This window comes from Heloderma suspectum, chromosome 5, assembly GCF_057233095.1.
Source record: "Heloderma suspectum isolate Gila_16-S chromosome 5, 16-S_ref, whole genome shotgun sequence".
Taxonomy (NCBI): Eukaryota; Metazoa; Chordata; class Lepidosauria; order Squamata; family Helodermatidae; genus Heloderma; species Heloderma suspectum.
The window spans coordinates 223,922,984-223,947,319 of NC_139462.1; the positions used below are offsets into that span (position 1 = coordinate 223,922,984).

Consider the following 24,336-nt stretch of genomic DNA (forward strand, 5'->3'; position numbering starts at 1 on the left):
CTTGGATATGGGGAGAAGGAGGGGGAAAGAGGAGGGGGGATAGGAAGTGGGTGAGAACGGGAGTTGTTGTGATCCTGCATTTAAAACAGAAGCAGAAAGACCTGTTTTAAATGCAGGAGTTTAGGCCGGTGTAGAGATGCCCTATGACTGGGCATCAAAGTCCTCCCAATGCAAATTCCACTCCCCTCTGCTGGTGCACTGGGGGGAGCATGATTTATATGGAGTGGACGGCACACAGGGAGGGCTAGTTCCTGAGGGAGGGGAATCCCTAAAGGCCGCACATGGCCCATGGGGTGCCCACATGTGTTATACAGCCTGACCACTTGTGATGGGTCAGTTTGTGTGGCAAAAAGTACACGTTCAACCTCTAGATCACTGTCTGGAGAACAGAATCACACACACACCTGGCAAGAAAACGTAAGTGTGGTGTCCCAGATGTAAAGCCACCATCCTCAGAATTTGAGAAGGGCCTCCCCGGGGGCATGTGCACAGTTGTTAGGGGAGATGCAAGCGAAGGCTGGCCCAAAGCATTTTGCTATGTCAAGCATAATTTGAGTGGAGCACCTCCAAGTCTTCTGCAAGAGTCTTGGGGCACATCTCTGAGGTTGGTTGTTGGTTTGCTGTGTCATTACTACGTTACTACATCAGTATAAGGATGACACCCAGCTCTTCCTCTCTTTCTCATCAAACCCAGGTGAGGCAGCGGCTGTTCTGAATCAGTGCCTGGGCACAGTAATGGACTGGTTGGGGGCCAATAAACTGAAACTCAATACAGACATTACTGTACTGGGGGTACTGTTAGTGGGTGGTTCATCTGCCTGGCTAGGTGATGTTCAACCTGTTCTGGAGGGGGTTCCAGTCCCCCTAAAAGATCAGGTTTGTAGTTTGGGGGTGCTCTTGGATCCAGAACTTTCACTTGAGGCACAGGTGAACTCAGTGGCACGGAGCACTTTTTTTATCAGCTTAGGTTGATATACCAACTATGCCCTTATTTGGACAGAGATAGCCTAGCTACAGTTATCCATGCTCTGATAACCTCATCTCTGGATTACTGCAGCGCGTTACATGTGAGGCTGCCTTTGAAAACGGTCCAGAAACATCAGCTGGTCCAAATCAGGGCAGTAAGACTGTTAACAGGGACACATTATGCTAGTACTTTTCCAGCTGCACTGGCTGCTGTTGGATTTCCGGGCCGGATTCAAAATGCTGGTATTAACATTCAAAGCCCTAAATGACCTGGGGCCAGGTTATCTGAAGGATTGCCTCCTCCCATATGTGCCTGCCCACACCCTAAGATCATCCTCGGGGGTCCTTTTCGGGGAGCCCCCGCCAAAGGAAGTGAGGTTGGTGGCTACCAGGAGGAGGGCCTTTTCTGCTGTGGAATGAGCTTCCTAGAGAGGTTCTCCTGGCACCTACATTGTAGTCCTTCTGGCACCAGGTGAAGACCTTTTTATTCTCCCAGTATTTTAGCATTTTAGCTTCCTAGTCTTTTCGCTTTGGTGTTTTAAATCTGTATTTTAATTCTCTGCATTGCTGCTAGGTTTTATTCTGGTTGTACTGTTATATTGTGGTTTTAAGCTTTCATATTTCCTATTGTTTTATGCTGCATTTTGAGGTTTTAATTGTTGTGACCTGCCCAGAGAGCTTCGGCTCTTGGGCGGTATAGAAATTAAATAAATACTTTAAAAATATTGCAGTCTATGGGCCTGATGCAAACCACTCCCCAGTGTCCCCTGTGCTCCCACTTCAGTTACTTGAGTGTAATGGTGGGTTGGTTACCCTGGGATCATGAATAATGCAATGGCCCTTTGCATACTCAGGGTAATAGGGCACGGACTGAAGGCACACAATGCAGATGCTGACGTCTGGGCACTGCTGAAATGGGAGGCCACCTAGGTCCCCCATGTGACCATCTTGAGTTCCATCATCAAGAAAAACAGGATATAAATGAAGTAACCTGAGGATTCGGGATGAGGTATAATCTGTATACTGACAATACCCAAACAGTGGTAAGGAAAGAATGAAGGGGCCAGTGTTAAAATGGCTGATCACCGTTCCTTCTTTATGCTTTTCCACATTTCCCCACCTCACAAACTGCCTAGCCAGTTCCACTCCTGTGTAGGTTCTAAGATGCAGCTTTAAACTCTAAAGGTGCAATCCTAAGAATGTTTCGACAGAAAAACATCCTAAAATCTCTGGGAGTTGTAGGACTTTTTTTCTGTCTAATGATGTGTAGGATTGCACCTTAAACCCCACTTAGCAAATTTTCAGTGCAAATACTCTACAACAATCCTTTGGGTTATTTCAATATTTGGCAAATATTTATTATTCAGCATCAATGTTTTTTGAACCCAAGCACTTTTCAATAGCAGTTAACATTCAACAGCAACTGATATTTTAACAGTGACAGTATTCAACAGCTGACACGCATCAGTAGTCAACACTTTATTATTTCAATGTACTTATAAAACCTTTTCTTACTGCATCGTACTCCAAGTGCTGTACAATAATCTAAAAACAGCAGATTGTAAAACATTCATAAAACAATAGAAACACCAAAGATTGAAAAATGCACAGCGCAATTCATAATTACAGTTTATATTAAATTTTCATCTCAGTCCAGGATGTACATACCCACTAAAACAACCAAGTTTTATTTGATCCAGCAGATGAAAAGAACACTTGACAGTGGACATGCAACAGCAGTTAGTAAACTTTGTTCTAGCTCTATTTATTGTTTTAACCAATCAGGACACATGCCTCAAATAGGCAAAGAAGTACAAACTGCTGGATTCGAACAGAAATTTATTCAGAAATGTAAATATTGAACTTTGATGTCAATCTTTTAAAGAAGTATTTGAAAAACTCTTTTTAAAAAACTTCAGCTCTAAAATGGGAGTAAGGAAAAATGCCCTAATTATTCAGGGGCTCTTTTTCTCACTTTCAATTCACTTTCCATCTTGACCTACGTCCTTAAACAAGTAAGCAAAATTCAGGCAGCAATCCCATACACTTTTACTGGGAGTAAGCCCCTTTGGACTCAGTGGGTCTTACTTCTGAGAATACATGCACAGATTGTACTGTCAGATTGCAGTAATTACACCTGGGAATAAGTTCCACTGAGCTCCATGGGAGTATAACTCCTGTAGTCCTTGACCATTGGTCATGCTGGCTGGGGCTGACAGTAGTTGTAGTCCAAAACATCTGGAGAGCACCATGTTGTCCACCCTTGCTCTGGGTGGAATAAGATCTAACGTTTATCTCCTCCAAACAGACATTAACCTAGCCACTCCTGCAACATGAGCTTCGACATCTTAAGGCTCCCATCCTTACTAGGAAGTGAGCCCCACTGAACATAACAGGGCTTACTTGAGTAAACAAGCATGTGATAGTACTGCAAGGCACACCCTGTAAGGCATGTTCTAAATCACAAAAAGACAGTTTATCAAACAAACAAGGGGATTAGCCAAGTTCATAGAGGATAAGGCTCTCAATTGCTACTAGATGCGATGGCTACATATTACCTCCAGTATCAGAGGCAGAAACTGTGCCTCTGTATGCCACTTGCTAGGAACTTGAGCAGGAGGGTGCTGTTGCACTCATATCCTGCTTTCCCATGAGCATCTGGGGTGCCACTGTGCAAACAGAATGCTGGACTACATAAGCCTTCGGTTCACACAGGCTACTGCTGGTGGACCAGGAGATATAGAAGATCTGAAGATCTCCTGGTCCAGCCTTTGCTGTGTGGCCTGAGGAGTTGCTTTCGCAGTGCCTCCACCTAGGGTCGTATCAGAACTTCGTTTCAGTTCGTGTTTGATCAGGATTTACCCAGTTCACACCTTCTGGACCAAACATGGGACTTGGACACAACCTGCAGTTGAAGTCCGTACATTTCTCAGCTTGCAATGTGATTCGCGGACCAAAAAACTCTGCATTCAACAGCATGTGTACATTTGAAAAATGTGCACGGAAAAATGTGTACTTTTGAAAAATGTGCACAAATACACTTTAATCAATGGGAGAAGAATGTACATTTCAAGGATGCGCACATTTGGAAAAATATGTCCAAAAATACACTTGGATTTTCATGCAAAAAGAAAAAGACAAAGCTTGCAACCTGATACGGACTCAAGTTGGAATGATCTTCAAGCTGGAATTCGGAAAAGACCAGAGAGCTGGGGTTTTGCTCATTCGCACATCCCTACCTCCAACTCCTCCATGTGTACAGAAGAGCAATAGTGACTTCCCTGCACCCTGCCCAAAAAAATTCTGGAGAGTACTGCTTTTCAGCTGTGGGACAGAGTGGTCTGGTTTCCACAGGCTGATGGGGGACAGACAGGACAGGGCCAGTGGGAACACTGGGTTCTATCAGATGACTGCTGGTCTCTTTGCCTTTTTATGGGGATTGCAAAACATTTAGTAAATCTTTTTTAAAGTCATAGAAAAAAGGGACTGTGAGTGGCTCTGTGCTGTTTATCATGGGCCTCCTCTAAGGAAGAGGTTTCTCAGATTAAGACCTGCTATACCAAGAATGCAAATGGCCCCCTGTGTAGCAAACATATCTTGTTTGCCTTGCAGGGGTTCACTCTCCTGTCGACAGTCTTGAGGCAGGTGAATTGGACATAAACCCAAGGAGGAGAATCTCAGCATGCTTTTAGCCATGCTTGGTAGGGCTGTCCTCAGTAAGCAAAACACTTGGATGAAAACTCAGGCTTCTGTTTCTACTCATTTTCCCCAGGCACTATCCATCAGGGTGTTGCTATGAACTTAAAGGATTTGGGGCCTAGGCCCCTATGGCACAAATCTGCATATGCTACTTTGTATACAATTTTAGAAATAATTACTAGGAATTATTTAAATTTCACAGGAGGTGAATCATCTCAAATAAAATAAATTATTACATTAATTTGCACTCGGACCCAGTTCATCCCAAACCAATGGAAAATGTTTTTGTCTACGCTCAAATGTTATGCAGGGGAAGATGGGGGAGGGTAGCAGCACGTAATTGCCCTTGCAGCTACAATCGCCCTTGAAAATTGCCCCCTGCATGGCAATTAAGCTGAGAAACGTGATTTCCATTGGTACCAATGGACATCCAGGGCTCTGTAGAAGAGGTCCGGAGCCCTGGGAAATAGATCTAGGGCCGAGCACCCAGGCCTAGAACACCTCTGCTGGCCAATATGATCTTAAGCGGAGGGACTCACAGACTCTTGTATTGCGTCGATTGGGAGGGTAACTGAATGGACTGATTTAGATTCCATACATGCCGGGGGGCGGGGGGGACCCTCCTTTATATTGCAGCTACATGTTGGCAATCCATAAAAATCCCAGGTAGACAAATAACCTATCCCCGCTTTAAGGCATCTGGAATTCAGCCTTGTCAGAAACGGGATACTGGAGGTAGTCCAATTGTTGGTTTGTGCCAGTAAAAAAGAGTACTCTTACAGACCTGAGTCTTAAGAAACAGAGGGCATTCAATTCCTTGCAGGAACCAGAGGAGGGAACCAGAATTTTGCATGCCACCGCTGTTAAAAAAAAACACTCTCCCACGATGTCAAGTTTTTCTTGGTTACCCTTTTTCACCAGAACAAAGCCAGCTGAAACAGGGGAACGGGAACCAGACAAGTATCCCATGAACAACTGTAGCTGTTTCTACCTTCTAGCCCTCCCTTTTAAAATCTTGCCAAGTTTTGAGGCAGGAAGTTTGGAGCCAGGAGACTGGGCAAGGTTGGATTTAATGTGAGTCGCTTGCTTCCATGGTGAAGGCGAGGAAAGGTTTACACACCCTCCTCCCTGGAAACACAGTCATGTCACGTCACAAGGTGCCCAGGCCTTCTGGCTGTGCATCATGGGGTCAAGAGGGCTTTGGCCAATCGCTCCCAGAACCATTTCTTGGTGGAGGGGTTAGTGTAGTCGCAAAGTGTAATGAACCTCAAGATGCTCGGAAACTCTTTCTTCATACTTTTGCACTTAACCGGAATGAGACGCTTGAGACGAGCTCCTGGAAGAGAAAGCGGACATAAGAGGGCGATAGAGCAAGGTACGTACTGTGAGGATGGGCAATGTTACCTGAGCATGGGCCCCGGATCTTTAGAGCTGCGCCTCGGATCTCTAGAGATTGCCACCATATAATCCAAGCCTGCTTCTTCCCTCTGAACTCAGTTGCCTTGCAATGTCTAGGAGAACGTCGAACTCCCTCCCTTAGCAGACTAATAGGGAATGTAGCATGAAGGTATCAGCCTTCTAAACTGGAGGGGAGGCGGCCACCTTTGATTCCACTGTCTGCTCATTATTTTCATTGCCCAGAGTCCAAATTGCCTAACAGCACCACTGTCACCTGGCTTTCTTGGAGTGTCCCTGACTCTGCAGAGTCCTACCCAGCCAATTGGTCCTGGGCAACTGCACTTGTGCCCTGGGCCATTGTAGGCAGCAAGGCCCCGACAGGAGGGAGAGCAGGTGTGCTGGCTGCTCACATATCAAATGGCGCGCCAGGGGCCTTTCACATCTGCTGCTTCCTCCAGGATGGCCCAGACCCCTTACCTTAGGGGAAAACAGATGTGGGTGTGCTTGCAAAACGGGTCTGAATGAGCAGCAATGTCTGAATTTGGGGCCAGGCAATGTAGAAGTGTACAGCTCCCCTGGCTTTCTGGAGTGTGTCTGGTGCTCCTTGGCTCTGCAGTCATCTTTCTGGAGTGCCCCTGTTTTTTGCATGATCCATGTGGCCAGATTCTGGTGGGTGTATGGCCCTCCTTGGCATCAGGGTGTTGCACTAGGCTAGAGAACAGTGAACAGATGTGCGAGGAAGATAGGGGATTCTTGCTGTTTCAAAAGCCACAGTGCCTGCTGGCACCTTACAGACTCAGAAATTTACTGTGGCATAATGAGCTTTCATGGACAGGAGTCTACTGTACAGAAAGTTCTTTTGAAAGATGTTGCTTTTCATGTAACTGGAGAAAAATGGCACTTTCTGAAATAACAATATAGGAGCCCTGATTATTTCTGTTGCATCTGGTCCCCCTTAGACTAGCTGGCTTTTTGCTCACATGTACTTCCCCTTCCGCTGACTCCCTTGAATTTTTCTGCCCGAGTTTCTCCCCCCCCCCGCCGAAATTAAATGCCCTCCTCTCCCCTGTCCATACATCCCTTTTTATAAATAGGGGTGTCCTTAGGGGACAGAATCCTTTAAAGACACACACACACACACACACACATTTTAGAGCTTGAGGCAGCTGCCTCAGACAGCTGATCTGGGACATCATGAAAAAGCAGCCAATTATTATCCAATGTATTAATTACTATTGTATTTTCACTGCCAGGGAAGAGGAGAGGTGCTTGTAGGATTTTCTGCCTCAGGGACCAAAACCACTTGACTGACTTTGAGAACGACTATGCACCTTGTCTGGAGTGCAGGGAGGGAAGGCGCCCTTTGCTGCTCTGCTTCAGGCAGCAAAATGTCTCAGGGCCAGCCCTGGACATGACTATAGAGACCTGTGGGGTGGGAAAAGGCAGCTGAGATGGTACAGGAAATTCTGTGGCGTAGGGAAACAACTGCGGGGGGACACACACACACACACACAGAGAACTATGGATGGGAAATTATGTTCAGAATTACATCAAGCTTAATGTGCAATCCTAAACATTTTTATTCAGAAGTAAGGTGGTCAAACATGAGATTTGAAGATTGAACATCGACATCTTGGGAATCAGCGAACTAAAATGGACAGGCACGGGCGAATTTAATTCAGGTGACCATCATATCTACTCTTGTGGGCAAGAATCCCTTAGGAGAAATGGAGTAGCACTCATAGTCAACAAAAGGGTGGGAAAAGCAGTACTGGGGTACAATCTTAAAAATGATAGAATGATCTCAGTACAAATCCAAGGCAAACCATTCAACATCACAGTAATTCAAGTCTATGCCCCAACCGCTGATGCCGAAGAAGCTGAGGTTGATCGGTTCTATGAAGACCTACAACACCTTCTAGAACTAACACCAAAAAAAGATGTCCTCTTCATCATAGGGGATTGGAATGCTAAAGTAGGAAGTCAAGAAATCACCGGGATAACAGGCAGGCATGGCCTTGGTGTACAAAATGAAGCAGGACAAAAGCTAATAGAGTTTTGCCAAGAGAACATGCTGATCATAGCAAACACTCTTTTCCAACAGCACAAGAGGCGACTCTACACATGGACATCACCAGATGGTCAATATCGAAATCAGATTGATTATGTCCTTTGCAGCCAAAGATGGAGAAGCTCCATACAGTCAGTAAAAACAAGACCTGGAGCTGACTGTGGCTCAGATCATGAGCTGCTTCTTCCAAAATTTCGGCTGAAATTGAAGAACGTCGGGAAAACCACTAAACCGTTCAGGTATGACCTAAATCATATCCCTTATGACTATACAGTGGAGGTGAGGAATAGATTTCAGGGATTAGACCTGATAGACAGAGTGCCTGAGGAACTATGGATGGAGGTCCGTAACATTGTTCAGGAGGCAGCAACTCAATCCATCCCAAAGAAAAAGAAATGCAAGGAAGCAACGTGGCTGTCTGATGAGGCTTTACAAGTAGCTCACGAAAGAAGGGAAGCGAAAAGCAAGGGAGAAAGGGGAAGATATACCCAACTGAATGCAGAGTTCCAGAGAATAGCAAGGAGAGACAAGAAGGCCTTCTTAAATGAACAATGCAAAGAAATCGAGGAAAACAACAGAATGGGAAAGACTAGAGATCTCGTCAAGAAAATTGGAGATCTCAAGGGAACGTTTTGTGCAAAGACAGGCATGATAAAGGACAAAGAAGGCAGGGACCTAACAGAAGCAGATGAGATTAAGAAGAGGTGGCAAGAATACACAGAAGAACTATACAGGAAAGATCTGAATGTCCCTGAGAGCCATGATAGTGCGGTCACTGAACTTGAGCCGGACATCCTCGAGAGTGAAGTCAAGTGGGCCTTAGGAAGCATTAGTAACAACAAAGCTAGCGGAGATGACAGTATTCCAGCTGAGCTATTTAAAATCCTAAAAGATGATGCTGTTAAAGTGCTGCATTCAATATGCCAACAAATCTGGAACACTCAACAGTGGCCACAAGACTGGAAAAGGTCAGTTTACATTCCAATTCCAAAGAAGGGCAACGTCAAAGAGTGTTCAAACTACCGCACAATTGCGCTCATTTCACATGCCAGCAAGGTGATGCTCAAAATCCTACAAGCTAGGCTTCAGCAGTATGCGAACTGAGAACTACCGGAAGTACAAGCTGGGTTTCGAAGAGGCAGAGGAACTAGAGATCAAATCGCCAACATTCGCTGGATCATGGAGAAAGCAAGAGAATTCCAGAAAAACGTCTATTTCTGCTTCATTGACTACGCTAAAGCCTTTGATTGTGTGGATCACAACAAACTGTGGCAAATTCTTAAAGTGATGGGAGTACCAGACCACCTTACCTGTCTCCTGAGAAACCTGTACGAGGGTCAAGAAGCAACAGTAAGAACCAGACATGGAGCAACCGATTGGTTCAAAATTGGGAAAGGAGTACGATAAGGCTGCATATTGTCACCCTGCTTATTTAACTTATATGCAGAGTATATCATGAGAAAAGCCAGGTTGGATGAATCAGAGGTCGGAATTAAGATTGCTGGGAGAATTATCAACAACCTCCGATATGCAGACGATACCACCCTAATGGCAGAAAGCGAAGAGGATCTAAAGAGCCTCTTGTAGAGGGTGAAAGAGGAGAGTGCAAAAGCTGGTTTGAAACTCAACATTAAAAAAACGAAGATCATGGCATCTGGCCCTATCACTTCCTGGCATACAGAAGGGGAAGAAATGGAAGCAGTGACAGATTTTACTTTCTTGGGCTCCAAGATCACCGCAGACGGTGACTGTAGCCATGAAATTAAAAGATGCTTGCTCCTTGGGAGGAAAGCTATGGCAAACCTAGACAGCATAGTAAGAAGCAGAGACATCCCCTTGCCGACAAAGGTCCGTCTAATCAAAGCTATGGTTTTCCCAGTAGTAATGTATGGCTGTGAGAGCTGGACTATAAGGAAGGCTGAGCGCCGAAGAATTGATGCTTTCGAACTGTGGTGCTGGAGAAGACTCTTACGAGTCCCCTGGACTGCAAGGAGGTCAGATCAGTCCATCCTAAAGGAAATCAACCCTGACTGCTCATTGGAAGGACAGATACTGAAGCTGAAGCTCCAATATTTTGGCCACCTAATGCGAAGAGAAAACTCCCTGGAAAAGACCCTGATGCTGGGAAAGACTGAAGGCAAAAGGAGAAGGGGACGGCAGAGGATGAGATGGCTAGATAGCGTCACGGATGCAATGAATATGAACTTATTTATTTATTTATTTATTTATTGCATTTATACCCCGCCTTTCTCCCTCTCGCAAGGAACTCAAGGCGGCTTACATTATCCTCCTCCTCACCATTGTATCCTCACAACAACAACCCTGTGAGGTAGGTTGGGCTGAGAGTCTGTGACTGGCCCAAAGTCACCCAGTGAGCTTCCATGGCCAAGTGGGGACTAGAACCCGGATCTCCCGGCTCCCAGTCCGTCACTCTCACCACTACACTACACTGGCTCCGGGAGAGAGCGCAGGACAGGAAGGCCTGGCGTGCTATGGTCCACGGGGTCATGAAGAGTCGGACACGACTGAACGACTGAACAACAACAACAAAGTCATACCGAGTTCAATGAGATTTAGTCCCAGCTATGGGTATGTAGGATTGGAGTCTCTTATTCCTTGGTGAATGTGCTCAGAGCTGCAACCTGCCTTATCCACCCTGAAAAGAGTTCCACTACCTGGATCTAGAGAGAAACCTAGGGATTGATAACTTTGGTCATTTAAAAAACAACCCAAACCAAAGATAGCCATGTTGGTCCATGAGAAATAAAAAAAAATCCACAGTTGGGCAATACCTTTATTAGGAGTTTTGGCTGGTCCTAATAAAGGTATCCAACTATGCGTTTTGGTACTTTAACTATTGTTATGATGATGAGGTTGCTAGAAACTTAATATTGCAACATTTGGTGTAGATTTTAGGATTTCAAGAAGTTAGATCCCAAGAACTGTAAGGAAAAAAAAAAGTGTTCTAGAATCCCAGAAACTACCAGAATAAAGTATTTGAAATAAAATGAAGAGCCACGTCTCTGCCTCCTCACTTGCTCTAGGAACCAAGAGCAGCAAAGCAGCATCCTCCAGTCTTGAGGTCTCTGTCCGGTGCTGTTGTGCTTACTGGTGATGGGGAGGTTGGTGGGGGGAGCAAGTGAGGATTTACTCAGAAGCGAATCCCACTATGTTTAATGGGGGATAGTTTGTTGTTGTTCAGTCGTTAATTCCTAGTAATTCTGTAAATTTGCAGCCAAAGGGAATATATTGCAGCCTATGGTCTAGAATATATTCCCACACTCTCCCTTGCCACCGTGCCATGTTCAGTTTGCAATTAATCGGAAAATGCTTAAGGTGCTGTTCAGCTCTTTGCTGGTCCCAGGCACTCCATCCTCCCCATCCAGATTTGGGCCTGAAAGACCAAGGAAAAATGTGGGTGCACGGAGGGTAAGTTTTAAGCAAGCACAATTTGGGACACTGCATAGTTCTGTCCCGAAAGGAAGCAAGAGGCTAATTATAAACTTTTATATAATTTAAACTATAGTCATTATTTCTAAGGATTCACATTTATTTGCATATGTAAATCAGCCCATGCAAATTTGTGCAATTTTTTGTCCTGTGGGCACAAGCCCCAGATCTTTTAGGTACCTCGCACCACCCCTGGCCGTGAGCCATTTCTCCTTGATCCCTTTGCAGAGAGACATGAAACAGCGGTTCCATTTTCCTTTCTGAGTTCTGATCAGGGTGGGCTTGTTAAAATCAATGTTGAAAATGGATAAAGTTGCCAAATTCAAAGTCGGAGAATACTCATATACCGTTAAATCAGGGGTGTTGAACCTTAGGCCCGCAGGCCAAATCCAGCCTGCCTGGGTTCCCAGATGGCCATGCCCCCTTCCATTGCCCCCTCCCTCCGATCACTTGGTGGTTTCCCAGCTTTTGTGATGTCTTTTCCCGCATTCTAAAAGGTTGAAATGCCTCTCCCAAAGCTTCGTTACTGGCAGGAAGAACTTTAAGCTAAAATATCCTGGCGTTTTGGCTACACCCCCTTTGCCTTAAGCTCCACCCCTTTTGCCTTTGGCCAAGGCCCACAACTGGAATGCAGCCCCCGAGAGCATCTCTCAAACTGAATTTGGCTCTCAGGCTGAAAGAGGTTCAATGCCCTTGTTTTAAATCTCCTAAGGGGCAGGAGATAAGGTAGCCGCTGACCGTTCCCTCCCCACGCCTGGAGCCCGGATGACTTACAGCAGATCGAGGAAGGGGATGGAAGACAGGAGTCGTTCCGCTTTTAGTTTTTGTGCATTTTACTCTTTTTCCTGGAAGCAAGACTGCGAAAGTCGTCCTGAGAATTTTGACTGTAGTCCGCCAGCCTTCTGCAAACTCCCAGTATTCCCCAGCCAGTATGGCTGCTGGCCACATCTGGAGGGCACCAGTCCATGCTGGCTGGGCATTGGTGGGAGTTACAGATCATCACAAAGAAGAGAGACAGGTTCTCAAGATGCAAGATAGAATTTATTATAAGAAGTTCAATGCGTTTCAGCCTTATTTCTTATCTTAGGCCTTCTTCAGGGGGCTGTAACATATACAAATATGACAAGACATAGTTAAAATATTACTGCATATATTGTGCATGTATTAGCCACTGTGGCAATTTGTATTGCAGTAATGTTTTAACTATGTGTTGTCCTATTTGTAAATTTTATTATTATTTATGTTACACCCCCCTGAAGAAGGCCTAAAATAAGAAAAAAAGGCCGAAACGCATTGAACTTCTTATAATAAATTCTATCTTGCATCCTGAGAACCTGTTTCTCTTCTTTGTGATCTACTTTGGATGCTCATCTCCTTCTGTTTTCTAGAGAGTTATAGTCCAACACATCTGGAGGGTACAAGGTTGAAGAAGGCTACAGTGCCAGGTAAAAATCCTTGCAATTAATTAAAGAAAAGCAGGGGAGGAGGAAGTGAATCCCCACACGGTATAACTAGCCATTACCGCTAAGTATCTATGTTCTAAGTAGGCTGGGCAAGGGTTAACCTCTGCCATCAACTCACGTTTCCCTGGAGTATGCAGTCATAATTGGCCGCTGCAATGGCCTCTGTGACCCAACCCAGACAGGTAGTGTTTTCAAACCTTACCTGGAGAGAGGGCGAGGGCGAACTTGGTCTGGAAATCACAGTCTTCGCTATCTAGGTAGTTGTCCGAGATGACCGCCACCACTTTTCGGCACCTGCAGTTCAATACAGAAAGGGGAAAAAATACAAGGCTTGTTCAAGTGGGGGAAGGGAAGGAAGGGCATTGTCAAGTGCCAAACCCAGCATGTCTGCAGTCAAACAAAGAAGTTGATCTCTTAATACACAGCCTTTATTATGAGAATCAGCCAGAACAACAGCACTTTAGGTTACAGGCTTCCTCAGCCCCAACAGCCAAGAGCTAATACATGTCTCTGCACAGAAATACAGGAGGATGAGCTTGGTAGCCCCATCGAGAGCATCTGGGTTAAAATAAATGGAGCAGAGAATAAAAGGAACCTGGTGGTCAGAGTCTACTACCGGCCACCCAATCAAGGAGAAGATGAGGATGAAACTTTTGAAAAGCAAATAGCCAAGGTTTCAAGGAAGCATGATGTAGTAGCAATGGGCGACTTCAATTTCCCCGATATTTGTTGGGAGACAAATTCTGCAGAACATGGCCCCTCCAAGAAATTCCTGACTTGTGTTGTGGGTAACTTCCTCCTACAGAAAAAAGAGGAAGAAACTAGAGGATCGGCTATCCTTGACTTGCTCCTAACCAACAGAGATGACTTAGTGGATAAAGTAGCAGTTACAAGAACTGTGGGGGAAAGCGACCATGTTATACTTGAGTTCTTGGTTCTAAAAGAAGCAAAAGCTGACTGTAGCCAAAAGCGTACCCTGGATTTTAGGAAAGCTGATTTTAATAAACTCAGAACAATGATAAGTAAGGTCCCGTGGCAAATGACTCTAATGAGAAAAGGAGTCCAAGATGGGTGGGAGTTTTTAAAAAAGGAAATTCTAAAGGCACAATTACAAACAATTCCAAAAGAAAAATAGGTGGAAAACAACAGAAGAAGCCAATGTGGCTTCACAAAAAGCTCAGAGATGACCTGAAAATGAAAAAGCACGCATATAGGAAGTGGAAGAAAGGACAAGCAACAAAGGAAGAGTACAGGCAGGTAGCACAGAATTGCAGGGATGGCGTCAGGAAGGCTAAAGCTGAGAACGAGATGAGGTTAGCGAGGGATGTTAAAAGCAACAAAAAGGCTCTCTTCAGATGCATGCGTAGTAAAAGACAGAGGAAAGAAATGGTGGTTCAGCTATTAAATAAGGATGGCAAAATGATAACAGATTATAAAGAAAAGGCAGAAGTGCCCAGTTCCTACTCTGGCTCAGTCTTCTCCCAAAAGAGGGTCTATGACCCCCCTGGCAAAGGCAAAATAAAGGCTGAAGGGGCAGGATTGCAGCTTGAGATCGACAGGCATATGGTCAAATATCCAGGGCCAGATGAACTGCACCCTAGAGTAATAAAGGAACTGGCAGAAGAACTCTCAGAACCACTGTCTATTATCTTTGAGCAATCATGGAGGACGGGTGAAGTGCCAGATGACTGGAGAAGGGCTAATGTTGTCCCTATCTTCAATAAGGGCAAAAAGGAGGAACCTGGGAACTACAGACCAGTCAGTCTGACATCAATCCCAGGGAAAATTCTGGAGCAGATCATAAAGCAATCCATCTGGAAGCACCTTGAAAACAATGCAGTGATTACTCGAAGCCAACATGGATTTGTCAAGAACAAATCCTGCCAGACGAATCTGATCTCATTTTTTGATCAAGTAACCTCCCTTGTGGATTGTGGGGATGCTGTGGACATCATATACCTCGACTTCAGCAAAGCTTTGGACAAAGTGCCCCATGGTATCCTGATTGGCAAACTAGCTCAAAGTGGGCTAGATGAAACAACGATCCGGTGGATCCACAGTTGGCTCCAGGAGTGCTTCTCAAAGGGATCTTCTCCACCTGGGGAGAGGTAACGAGTGGGGTACCGCAGGGCTCAGTCCTGGGCCCAGAGCTCTTCAACATTTTTATTAATGACTTGGAGGAGGAGGTGCAGGGAATGCTGATCAAATTTGCAGATGACACAAAATTGGGAGGGATAGCTAATACTTTGGAAGACAGAAACAAAATTCAAAGTGATCTGGATAGACTGGAGCGCTGGGCAGAAAACAACAGAATTACATTTAATAGGGAGAAATGCCAAGTTCTGCACCTAGAAAAAAGAAACCAAATGCACAGTTACAAGATGGGGGATACTTGGCTCAACAACACTACATGCGAGAAGGATCTTGGAACTGTGGTAGATCACAAGCTGAATAGGAGCCAACAATGTGATGTGGCTGCAAAAAAGGCAAATGCTATTTGGGGCTGCATTAACAGGAGTATAGCTTCCAAATCCCATGAAGTACTAGTTCCCCTCAACTCAACAGTGGTTAGGCCTCATCTTGAGTACTGTGTCCAGTTCTGGGCACCACACTTGAAGAAGGATGCAGACAAACTGGAGAGGGTTCAGAGGAGGGCAACGAAGATGATCAGGGGACTGGAAACAAAGCCCTATGAAGAGAGACTGAAAGAACTGGGCATGTTTAGCCTTGAGAAGAGAAGACTGAGGGGAGATAGGATAGCGCTCTACAAGTACTTGACAGGTTGTCACTGAGAAGAAGGCCAGGATCTCTTCTTGATCATCCCAGGATGCAGGACACGGAATAATGGGCTCCAGTTACAGGAAGCCAGATTCCGGCTGAACATCAGGAAAGAGTTCCTGACTGTTAGAGCAACACAAGTATGGAACCAATGACCTAGGGAGGTCATGGGCTCTCCCACACTGGAGGCATTCAAGACGAGGCCGGACAGCCACCTGTCAGGGATGCTTTGACTTGGATTCCTGCATTGAGCAGGGGGTTGGACTCAGTGGTCTTATAGGCCCCTTCCAACCCTACTATTCTATGAGTCTATGATCTCTAATTAGCTACGCACAACACTACAGGCGATTAGACAGGCAAAAGGTCCAACCAATCTGGATCAGGGAAATAGGCCGTATTTAGAACTTTGTCAGCACCTGGGCCTGAACGATCAGGAGTCAGAGGATATTTTTGTTAAAAGATCAGCAATTTCGTATTTGAGTTCTTTAAAAATTTTAGGATGGATATCATTTGGGCCCAGTGATTTATTAACTTTCAATTTGACAATAAGGTTGAAAACGTCATCTTTTGTAACCACAATTTTCCTCAGTTCCTCAGACTCCTTTCCTGAAAACATCCGTTCAGGCACAGGTATCCGTCCTATAATTTCTACAGCGGGCAGATGAAAAGAATGTATTCAGTTTCTCCACAGTCTCCTTATCCTCCTTTAGTACTCCTTTAATTCCATGGTCATGCAGTGGTTGCATGGTCATGCAGCTGGTTTCCTGCTTCTGATATTTTTAAAGAATTCATTATTGTTGGCCTTGATGTTGTTAGCGATATACTCCTCAAAATGCTTTTTTACATCTCTTATGGTCTGCTTGCATCTCCTTTGCGCAAGCACGTGCTCCCTTTTGTTGTCCTCACTTGGGCAAAACTTACATTTTCTGAAGAAAGCCTCCATTTCTCTCATAGCTTCCTTGACACTGCTCATTAAGCATATGCACGACCTCTTGGACTTGGTGCTACCTTTCCTAACCTGTGGTATACATTTTAGCTGAGTTTCTATTATTGTGGTTTTGAGTAATCTCCAATCATTTTGAAGGGATTTAACCCTCTTGCCTCCCCCTTTCAACTTCCTTTTCACCAGTTCCCTCATTTTAAAGATGTTTCCTCCTTTGAAGTCAAATGTGACTGTGTTGGACTTCCTGGGCAATTTTCACTTAAATATATATTAAATCTAATGCACTGTGATCACTGTTTCCAGTTGGTTCAACAACATTTATTTATTTGATTTATTAGCTGCCCATCTGGCCAGCTACCCAGCCACTCCAGGTGGCATACAATACTAACAACACGAAATGCAACGAATTTACATAATCAACTGAACAAAACAACATAACAAAACACTGCTCTAAAAAACCCTAACCCACCTCAAATGCCCTCTTGAACAGCTGGGTTTTTAAAACCCAGCAGAAGCTCATCAAGAGGGGGCATGGCAGAGGTCACTAGGGAGGGAATTCCACAGAGTGGGGGCCCCCATAGAAAAGGCCCTCTCCCTAGTCCTCACCAGCCTAGCTGTCCTAGATTTACATCTTGTTCTAGGTCCAGGTCAACACCACTTGGGATTAAATCCAGGAACGCTTCCCCTCTGGTTGGTTCCATGACCAACTGTTCTAGGGCACAGTCATTTAGGGCATCGAGAAATTTAACCTCTTTGCTGTGACTGGAACATGCATTGATCCAGTCAATGTGGGGGTGATTGAAGTGACCCATTTTTACAACACTTCCTCATTTGGAGGCCTCCCTGATTCTGTTTTCCATCTCAAGGTCACCCTGAGCATTCCGCATGCAAAGCATGAGCTCCCCCACTGAGCCACAGCTGCTCTGCTGCTGCCTCTCCCTGATGCTTCAGCTCTGGGGTCTCCAACGTGATGCCATGGGCACCAATGTACCTGCGGACACCTATCTTGGCACCCACCGGGCCCTCTGTCCCTCCTGACTTTTATTTGATTTCTTAAAAAAAAAAATTAACTGGGGGACTGGCAATGGTGCAAAGTGAAGTGCTGCCCTCCAGCGCCAACTTTATTTGGATTCAGTTGGTGTGTTTTGGAGCTCAGACTCCATCTCTACCCTGTACTAGGTACTCGGACAAGTTACTTTTCTTTTAGCTTCACCAGTCTGGCTTTTGGGAAATATGCGTAACCATTTTAGGAACAGGCACCCCCCTAAGGCAACCATTTTGTGAGAGCACCCATGACACACTCTCAAAATTCTAAATGTGCCAACCAACCCCAAAAGCCCTGATTTAAAGCAGAGAGAAGCAGCTTATACAGCACTGGAAAGGCATCCATCTTTTCAGACCTGGCAGAGATCCACCTTTCACTCCAACTGGCAAAGTGAGGCCAGCTTTGGATAGCTGTTGGCTGTTTTTTGATGGCCAGTCTTTCTGTGTTAGGTGACAGGATGCAAACGTGGACAGACCTCCCGTATCTTTTGAGTTGTAGAGGAGAAAAACTCTTGTGTTTTTTGTTACACAGAGTTGGGAGACGCTGCACCAGCAGGACGTCCCTTTTTTGGGGTGTTTCCAGATGTAGGATCCTAGCACTGGCAATGAGAAAGCACTGTGCAGGGATTCTGTCTTTCCTTCCTTAACATATATAAAAGATGGGCAAAGTAGTGGGGAAAATGCTGGAAGGTTACACAATGAAGATGACAACATCTGGACCCCCCCAATAAAATTCTGTGAATGAAGCACTACAATTGTACAACAAAAGCCTCATCTGGAAGCACTCCCTTCTTTTAAAGATTGCTGTGCTTTTTAAGATAACAATATTTATTTAAAGTGGATGAACTGCATTCTCTGCTCCCCAAAATGGCACCTGAAACAGCACAGAATAATGATCAAATCCATAAAAAATATGTCTTGATGTCTTTTTAATGCCAGGCAAATAGCTTTAAAACATTTTAACCAGAACCTTTAACTTTCAGTTTTATCTGTGCTGTTTTATGCTGCGTTTTCATATGCTGTGTGGTTTTTTTTAAAGCATCATGTTGTTTCACTATGTCCTTTACTCTTATTAGGGTTGGGATTTTTCTTTTTTTTAGTAAACCATTTTATTGAAGGGCAGCGTACGAATTCTTAAAATGAATGCAAAATATCCCAGCTGCCTCTCCCAGCCTTAAAAAGCCTTGGGACTGTACAATTCATCTTTTTCATTGAAGCAAACCTCTCCCCCTTTGTTTGCTCAACTCTCTCGTTGCACGCATTTCAACTCACCGCCTTTCTATCAGTTCACTAGCGATGGTAAATACGGATGTTCCTGGCAGGACGTCCCGGTCAAACACGCAGAGCTTCAGTTTGTACTCAGTTTGCTCCAGCTCTTGGATCATCATTTCCACAAACTCAATATCACTGTCACAGTAACATATGAAGGCATCAAACATCTCCGGCATTTGCCCTGCAAAAAACACAAAAATGCAGGGAGGAGAAGGGAGGCAGTGTGACGCTGGAGCCATTTCAGCACACCTTCCAGGTAAGTCCACAAAAGGGACTAGCTCAACTGCATGTAACCGCATGAGTCATTTGTGAAATGTCAGCAGCATCAAAGAACCTTCGCAAAGCTTCCTACAACCTTTGCAAAGCTCCCCAGCCTGGTCCCCTAGAAGAGGTAATTCCTTGCCATAGCTGACCAAGTAAGCGGCTGCTGTCAAACCTGATTTAAGCCGTCCTCACCTCGAACAGGTAGTTGCCAATTGGCATGTAACACGGAATCAAACAATTTCACACAATGCTTTGCAGTACAGTTAGGGAGAAGATAACTGACATTTATGGTGGAATCCTATACATGTTCCAACAGAAAAAAAAAAAAGTCCTGCAACTCCCAACATCCCCCAACCAGCCATGCTGGGAGTTGTAGGACTTTTTTCTGTCTAAGCATGGATAGGATTGAATCCCGTATTGACTAAAAAGGAGCTCCTGATTAATCAGGCACAGATTTGTGTGTGGTTCTAACTTCAGAATGGCTGTTTTTTAATCTAAATGCAAATTTATGCAAGTTTGATTAACAAGTTAGGGAGCAGTCCTATGGCCGCTATTCAGCAGCTAGACGACCACAGGATTGGTCGGTTCCCAAAGAACCAACCTCCACCCCCTCCCACACTCCCTCATGGGCAGCGTGGATTGGCCTCGTGCACCACACTCGGAAGAGCAGCGTGGAGCAGGGGAAACAGGGCGTTCCCGGGCCGGGGAGGTTGGAAGTGGCAGTATGACACATCCTATGTGCCGGCCGGCCACCTCTCCCCACGCTCTGAGGTCTTGCAGCTAGACAGCCGAAAACGGCTGTCTGCCTGTGAAAGCTGGGCAGGGGGAACAAGGAGGAGATCTTCTCCTCAGAACTCCTCCCGCCCTACACTGGATAGGCGGTTGCCCCCAGGATCGGAGGTGACTGTCGATCCAGATAGGATTGCTCCCTTAGTTGATTCATTGACTACAACTCATATGACTGACTAAGACTTTTTGAATCGAGTTAAATCTGGTCCTCCCCAACTCCTAAACAGCAGTGACTCAGCTGCTTTATCTCTCAACATACACCGCCCTCCCACGCCTTCAACGAACAGGACAAACTTCTCTGCACACTCTGCAAAGCATTTTCCCACCCAGTGAAACCCACCTTTCACTTGCCTAGCAGAGAATGCATTTGTTAATATTCTATGGCTGTCACTCCCCCCCCCCCCACGTTGGTTAGAATGTTCGGTAAATGCAGCAGCTCAGCCATTGGCCAGGGGAAACTTGCAGGTGGTGGACGGGCATTTTTTAGCTAGTGATACACAGCCTCGTAGGTACATTTTCCTCCCAACACTCAGAAAGCGCTACAAATACAAATCCCCCTACAGAACCCTAGTAAAACACAAATACTGAAAACACTAACGCGAACCAAGTACTCTCAGAGGCAGGCATCCCTTGCCATGGGGCATTACCTGTACTTGAGGTCACAGATAAGCTTGCTTGCACCTCTCTTTTCCTGGTGCGGCTCTCGCACATAAGAGCTGCATGGCAAGACGATGCACTGCATGGAGAGGCAACAGGCGGAGCAGATGGGAGCTTCACCGATTGAATCGCTGCCCGTCTTTTAAAGCAGGTTTCCCCAACCTTGCGCCTTCCAGATGTACTGGACTAGAACTCCTATCATCCCTATCCAGCCTGACTAGTGGGGCGTTGCCTGGAGATGATGGCAGTTATATTTCTGGTTGGGGGACAGCTGTGTTAAACGTACAGAGAAATAAGGTGTCCGCTTTAGCCAGTCCCTAATTTGGCGTGGTAAATTTGGAAGTGCGGGCGCTCGTCATGACAGTCCCCATGGCCATGCCCCCAAGGAGAGGCCAAAATGGCATGCAGCTGTGTTGATCCATATCAACAAACCAGTTCTTAGGAATTTTCATGTGCTGTTGTGAAGCCATGGACCAAGCCATCCCATACTTTATATTACAACAGGGGACGATATATTGCTGTTTGGAAAATTAATTTATCTTCAGCTACTGGGAGGGTTGCAGCTAAGCTCAAAGGGAACAGGGAATTCGAGGGTGGGGGTGGCAGAGGACGTCAGCACCCCTGCTAATAAAAAGTGCCAGTGCTGAATCCTGGCGAGCCTTGCCTCCACTGCTATCCACAGAAGACAGCCGATCTCCTTCTTTCTGGCCCACAGGGCCCCTCAAGCCCAAACCAGCTTTCCTGTGGCAAAGGATCTCGTGCTGTCCTTACCGGACGGATCATCCCGCGTGGTGATGCCGTGCATTTCGGATGACTTTGGGAGGCTGCTGTCCACCGCCGGGTCCTGGAGAGGCTGCGTAGCCTGCTCCTGCTGTTTCCTTTGCAGGTACTTCTTGCAGTCCTCTTCTGCAAAGAGTGGCACACAAAAGAGAGGCGTCTGTGAGAATGACCCCTCCGCTCTTTGGGACGTGATTTGCTGCTTTAGGCCACAATCCCCTGCATGTTTAGACAAAAAAGAATCCTACAACTCCCAGCATGCCCCAGCCAGCCAGACTTGGCTGGGGCATGCTGGGAATTTCAGGGGACGTTTTTCCATCTAAACATGCAGAGGACTGCACCCTTAGTGCCCTTTAAAATGTGGAGATGAGCTTGAAAGTGTGTGCGCGCATGTGCGTGCAATACCTAGTGGATGCTCAGTCCAAGCACAGACTGAGTATGATCTTAGGGACAGGGGAGGGAGCCTTCAGGGCCATCCATCGCTCTTTGCCTCTCCCCACACTTGGCAGAGTAAAACGTGCCAGACAGAGAAAAGCGTACAGATTTGCATTTTGTGTCATTTATTCATGCTGCAAAACTCAGCTTTTCTTCGGGCAGGACCAGGGTTGATTTGATTGAAATCAAATTGGTTTAAAACATGATTTAAATAGCTTCTCTGAAGGACTCAATTTTAATTATTTAAATCACTAGTGAAGATACTATTTAACCATTATTTTTAAGAGAAGTGCATTATTGTTTGCTATAACCTTAATACATATTGAGAGATGTAGGTTTCATTACAAGGTAGGTACACAATGGAGGATGCATGCAGCGGATGTTTCCTCAGGAGTCAGGACTACATGAAAATGTTCTGTTCACTTTTGGTTTCACTTTCTGTTCCCCTCCCCTGTCCCTTATATTATATCCAGACTCCTCCTCCTCGTTCAGATCGACTCCTTTCCCCAAATTCTCTATTCATTGACCTTCTCTAGCTTTGCACTTAGAGCATCTCTACACCAGCCTAAAATCCTGCATTTAAAACAGGGCTTTCTGCTTCCGTTTTAAAAGCAGGATCACAACGACTCCCTTTTTCACCCGCTTCCTTTCCCCCTCCTTGTCCCCATATTGGAGTCTTCCATTATCTTTCATTGATCTCGCTCCTCTTCTTGCCACTTTCCCTCTTTTCAGGGAGGGAACTCAAGCGGAGCACACAGGGTCATTTGATAGCTCATTACCTACGATCTATTTAAAAACGGAACAAAGGGCATTTAGTGCAGGAGACACCCTGGAGGGCCACCGTGTCATATACAGAGCCCACAAACGTCTGTGAAGGAGCCATCTCAATCGCAGGATAAAAGCTCCATGTGAAGAAAGCCTTAGAGAGTGGCACGGCCTTGAGAGAGCGAGAGCACGCGCGCACTGCTCTACACCACCGGCAGTGCACAATAGGACTGATCAGGTTATCTCCCATCTCCATAAACTGCTGTTAACATATTCATCAAATATAATTAGAAGTTGTATCATTAGCATTCATGACGCTGTCTTTGACCCACGCTCTTTCTTTTTACTAATCGCTTCAAGAAAATTTTAAAATCCGATTAAAATTTTTAAAATCCAATTAAAATTTTAAAATCCGATATTTCAATTTTTTTTTTAAAAAATAATAATTGATTTTTATCAACCCTAGGCAAGATGTAGAAAACAGCCTTGGGAGCTCACTATTGTTTGACAGTGGCTCTCCAGGGTTTCCAGCCGGGGTCTTTCCCAGGGATTGATGCCAGCAATTGATGTGAACCCAGAACTTTTTGCAAGCAAAGCAGGTGCTCTCCCACTCCTATGGGCCTCCTGGCTACTGGGTATGCAGGAATCCCCAACATGGTGACACCTGAAGGCATCTCCAATGGCGCCCATAAAGGGGTCCTCAATGTGGTGCCCGCAGGCGCCCACAAAAGTTTTTCATTTTTCCTTTTTTAAAAAATACATACATGGCTTTGTATATATCCATAGCAGTGAATACATATTAGTGGTGGTTCCATATGGACCAATGGCCCGACTGCAGTCCACCCGGAGAAGAGCCTTCAGCGTGGTGGCTCCTGTCCTATAGAACTCCCTGCCTCTGGAGGTCAGGCTGGCGTCAACACTCGGTTGTTTTCAGTGCCTCCTGAAAACAGCTCTTTTCCAGGAAGCCTTCCTTGATTAACCAGCCTTGGTTTTATTGGCACTCTGTTTTTTAAAGAATAATTTTAATATCATGTTTAATATCATTCTTTTTATGTTTTGTTCATTTTTATCTCTTGTTGTACACCGCTCCGGAATCTGTTTAGATGTGGTTGTTGTTCAGTCGTGTCTGACTCTTCGTGACCCCATGGACCATAGCACACCAGGCCTTCCTGTCCTGCGCTCTCTCCCGGAGCGTGCTCAAGTCCATATTCATATCATCAGTGATGCTATCTAGCCATTTCATCCTCTGCCGTCCCCTTCTCCTTTTGCCTTCAGTCTTTCCCAGCATCAGGGTCTTTTCCAGAGAGTTTTCTCTTCGCATTAGGTGGCCAAAATATTTGAGCTTCAGCTTCAGAATCCGTCCTTCCAATGAGCACTCAGGGTTGATTTCCTTTAGGATGGACTGATTTGACCTCCTTGCAGTCCAGGGGACTCGTAAGAGTCTTCTCCAGCACCACAGTTCAAAAGCATCACTTCTTCGGCGCTCAGCCTTCCTTATAGTCCAGCTCTCACAGCCATGCATTTGTTGTTGTTGTTGTTGTTCAGTCGTTCAGTCGTGTCTGACT

At 45.5% G+C, this 24,336-nt stretch overlaps 1 protein-coding gene across 2 annotated transcripts in view; it reads right to left on the reverse strand.

Moving 5' to 3' along the window:
• Positions 1-1,363: 1,363 nt before the first annotated feature.
• Positions 1,364-24,336, reverse strand: part of MYD88 (MYD88 innate immune signal transduction adaptor) — a 29,309-nt gene continuing 6,336 nt past the window's right edge. The window contains exons 2-5 of one of the 2 annotated variants that reach the window (XM_084859421.1): positions 21,566-21,700; positions 19,085-19,265; positions 13,250-13,341; positions 1,364-6,001 (exon numbers count right to left, since the gene is read on the reverse strand). In XM_084859421.1, coding sequence (XP_084715547.1) covers positions 5,847-6,001; positions 13,250-13,341; positions 19,085-19,265; positions 21,566-21,700 — 563 coding nt within the window. In that variant the 3' untranslated portion in view covers positions 1,364-5,846. Of the gene's footprint in view, positions 6,002-10,207; positions 11,529-13,249; positions 13,342-19,084; positions 19,266-21,565; positions 21,701-24,336 lie in introns of those variants that run through there. The other variant, XM_084859422.1, reaches the window with a different exon arrangement.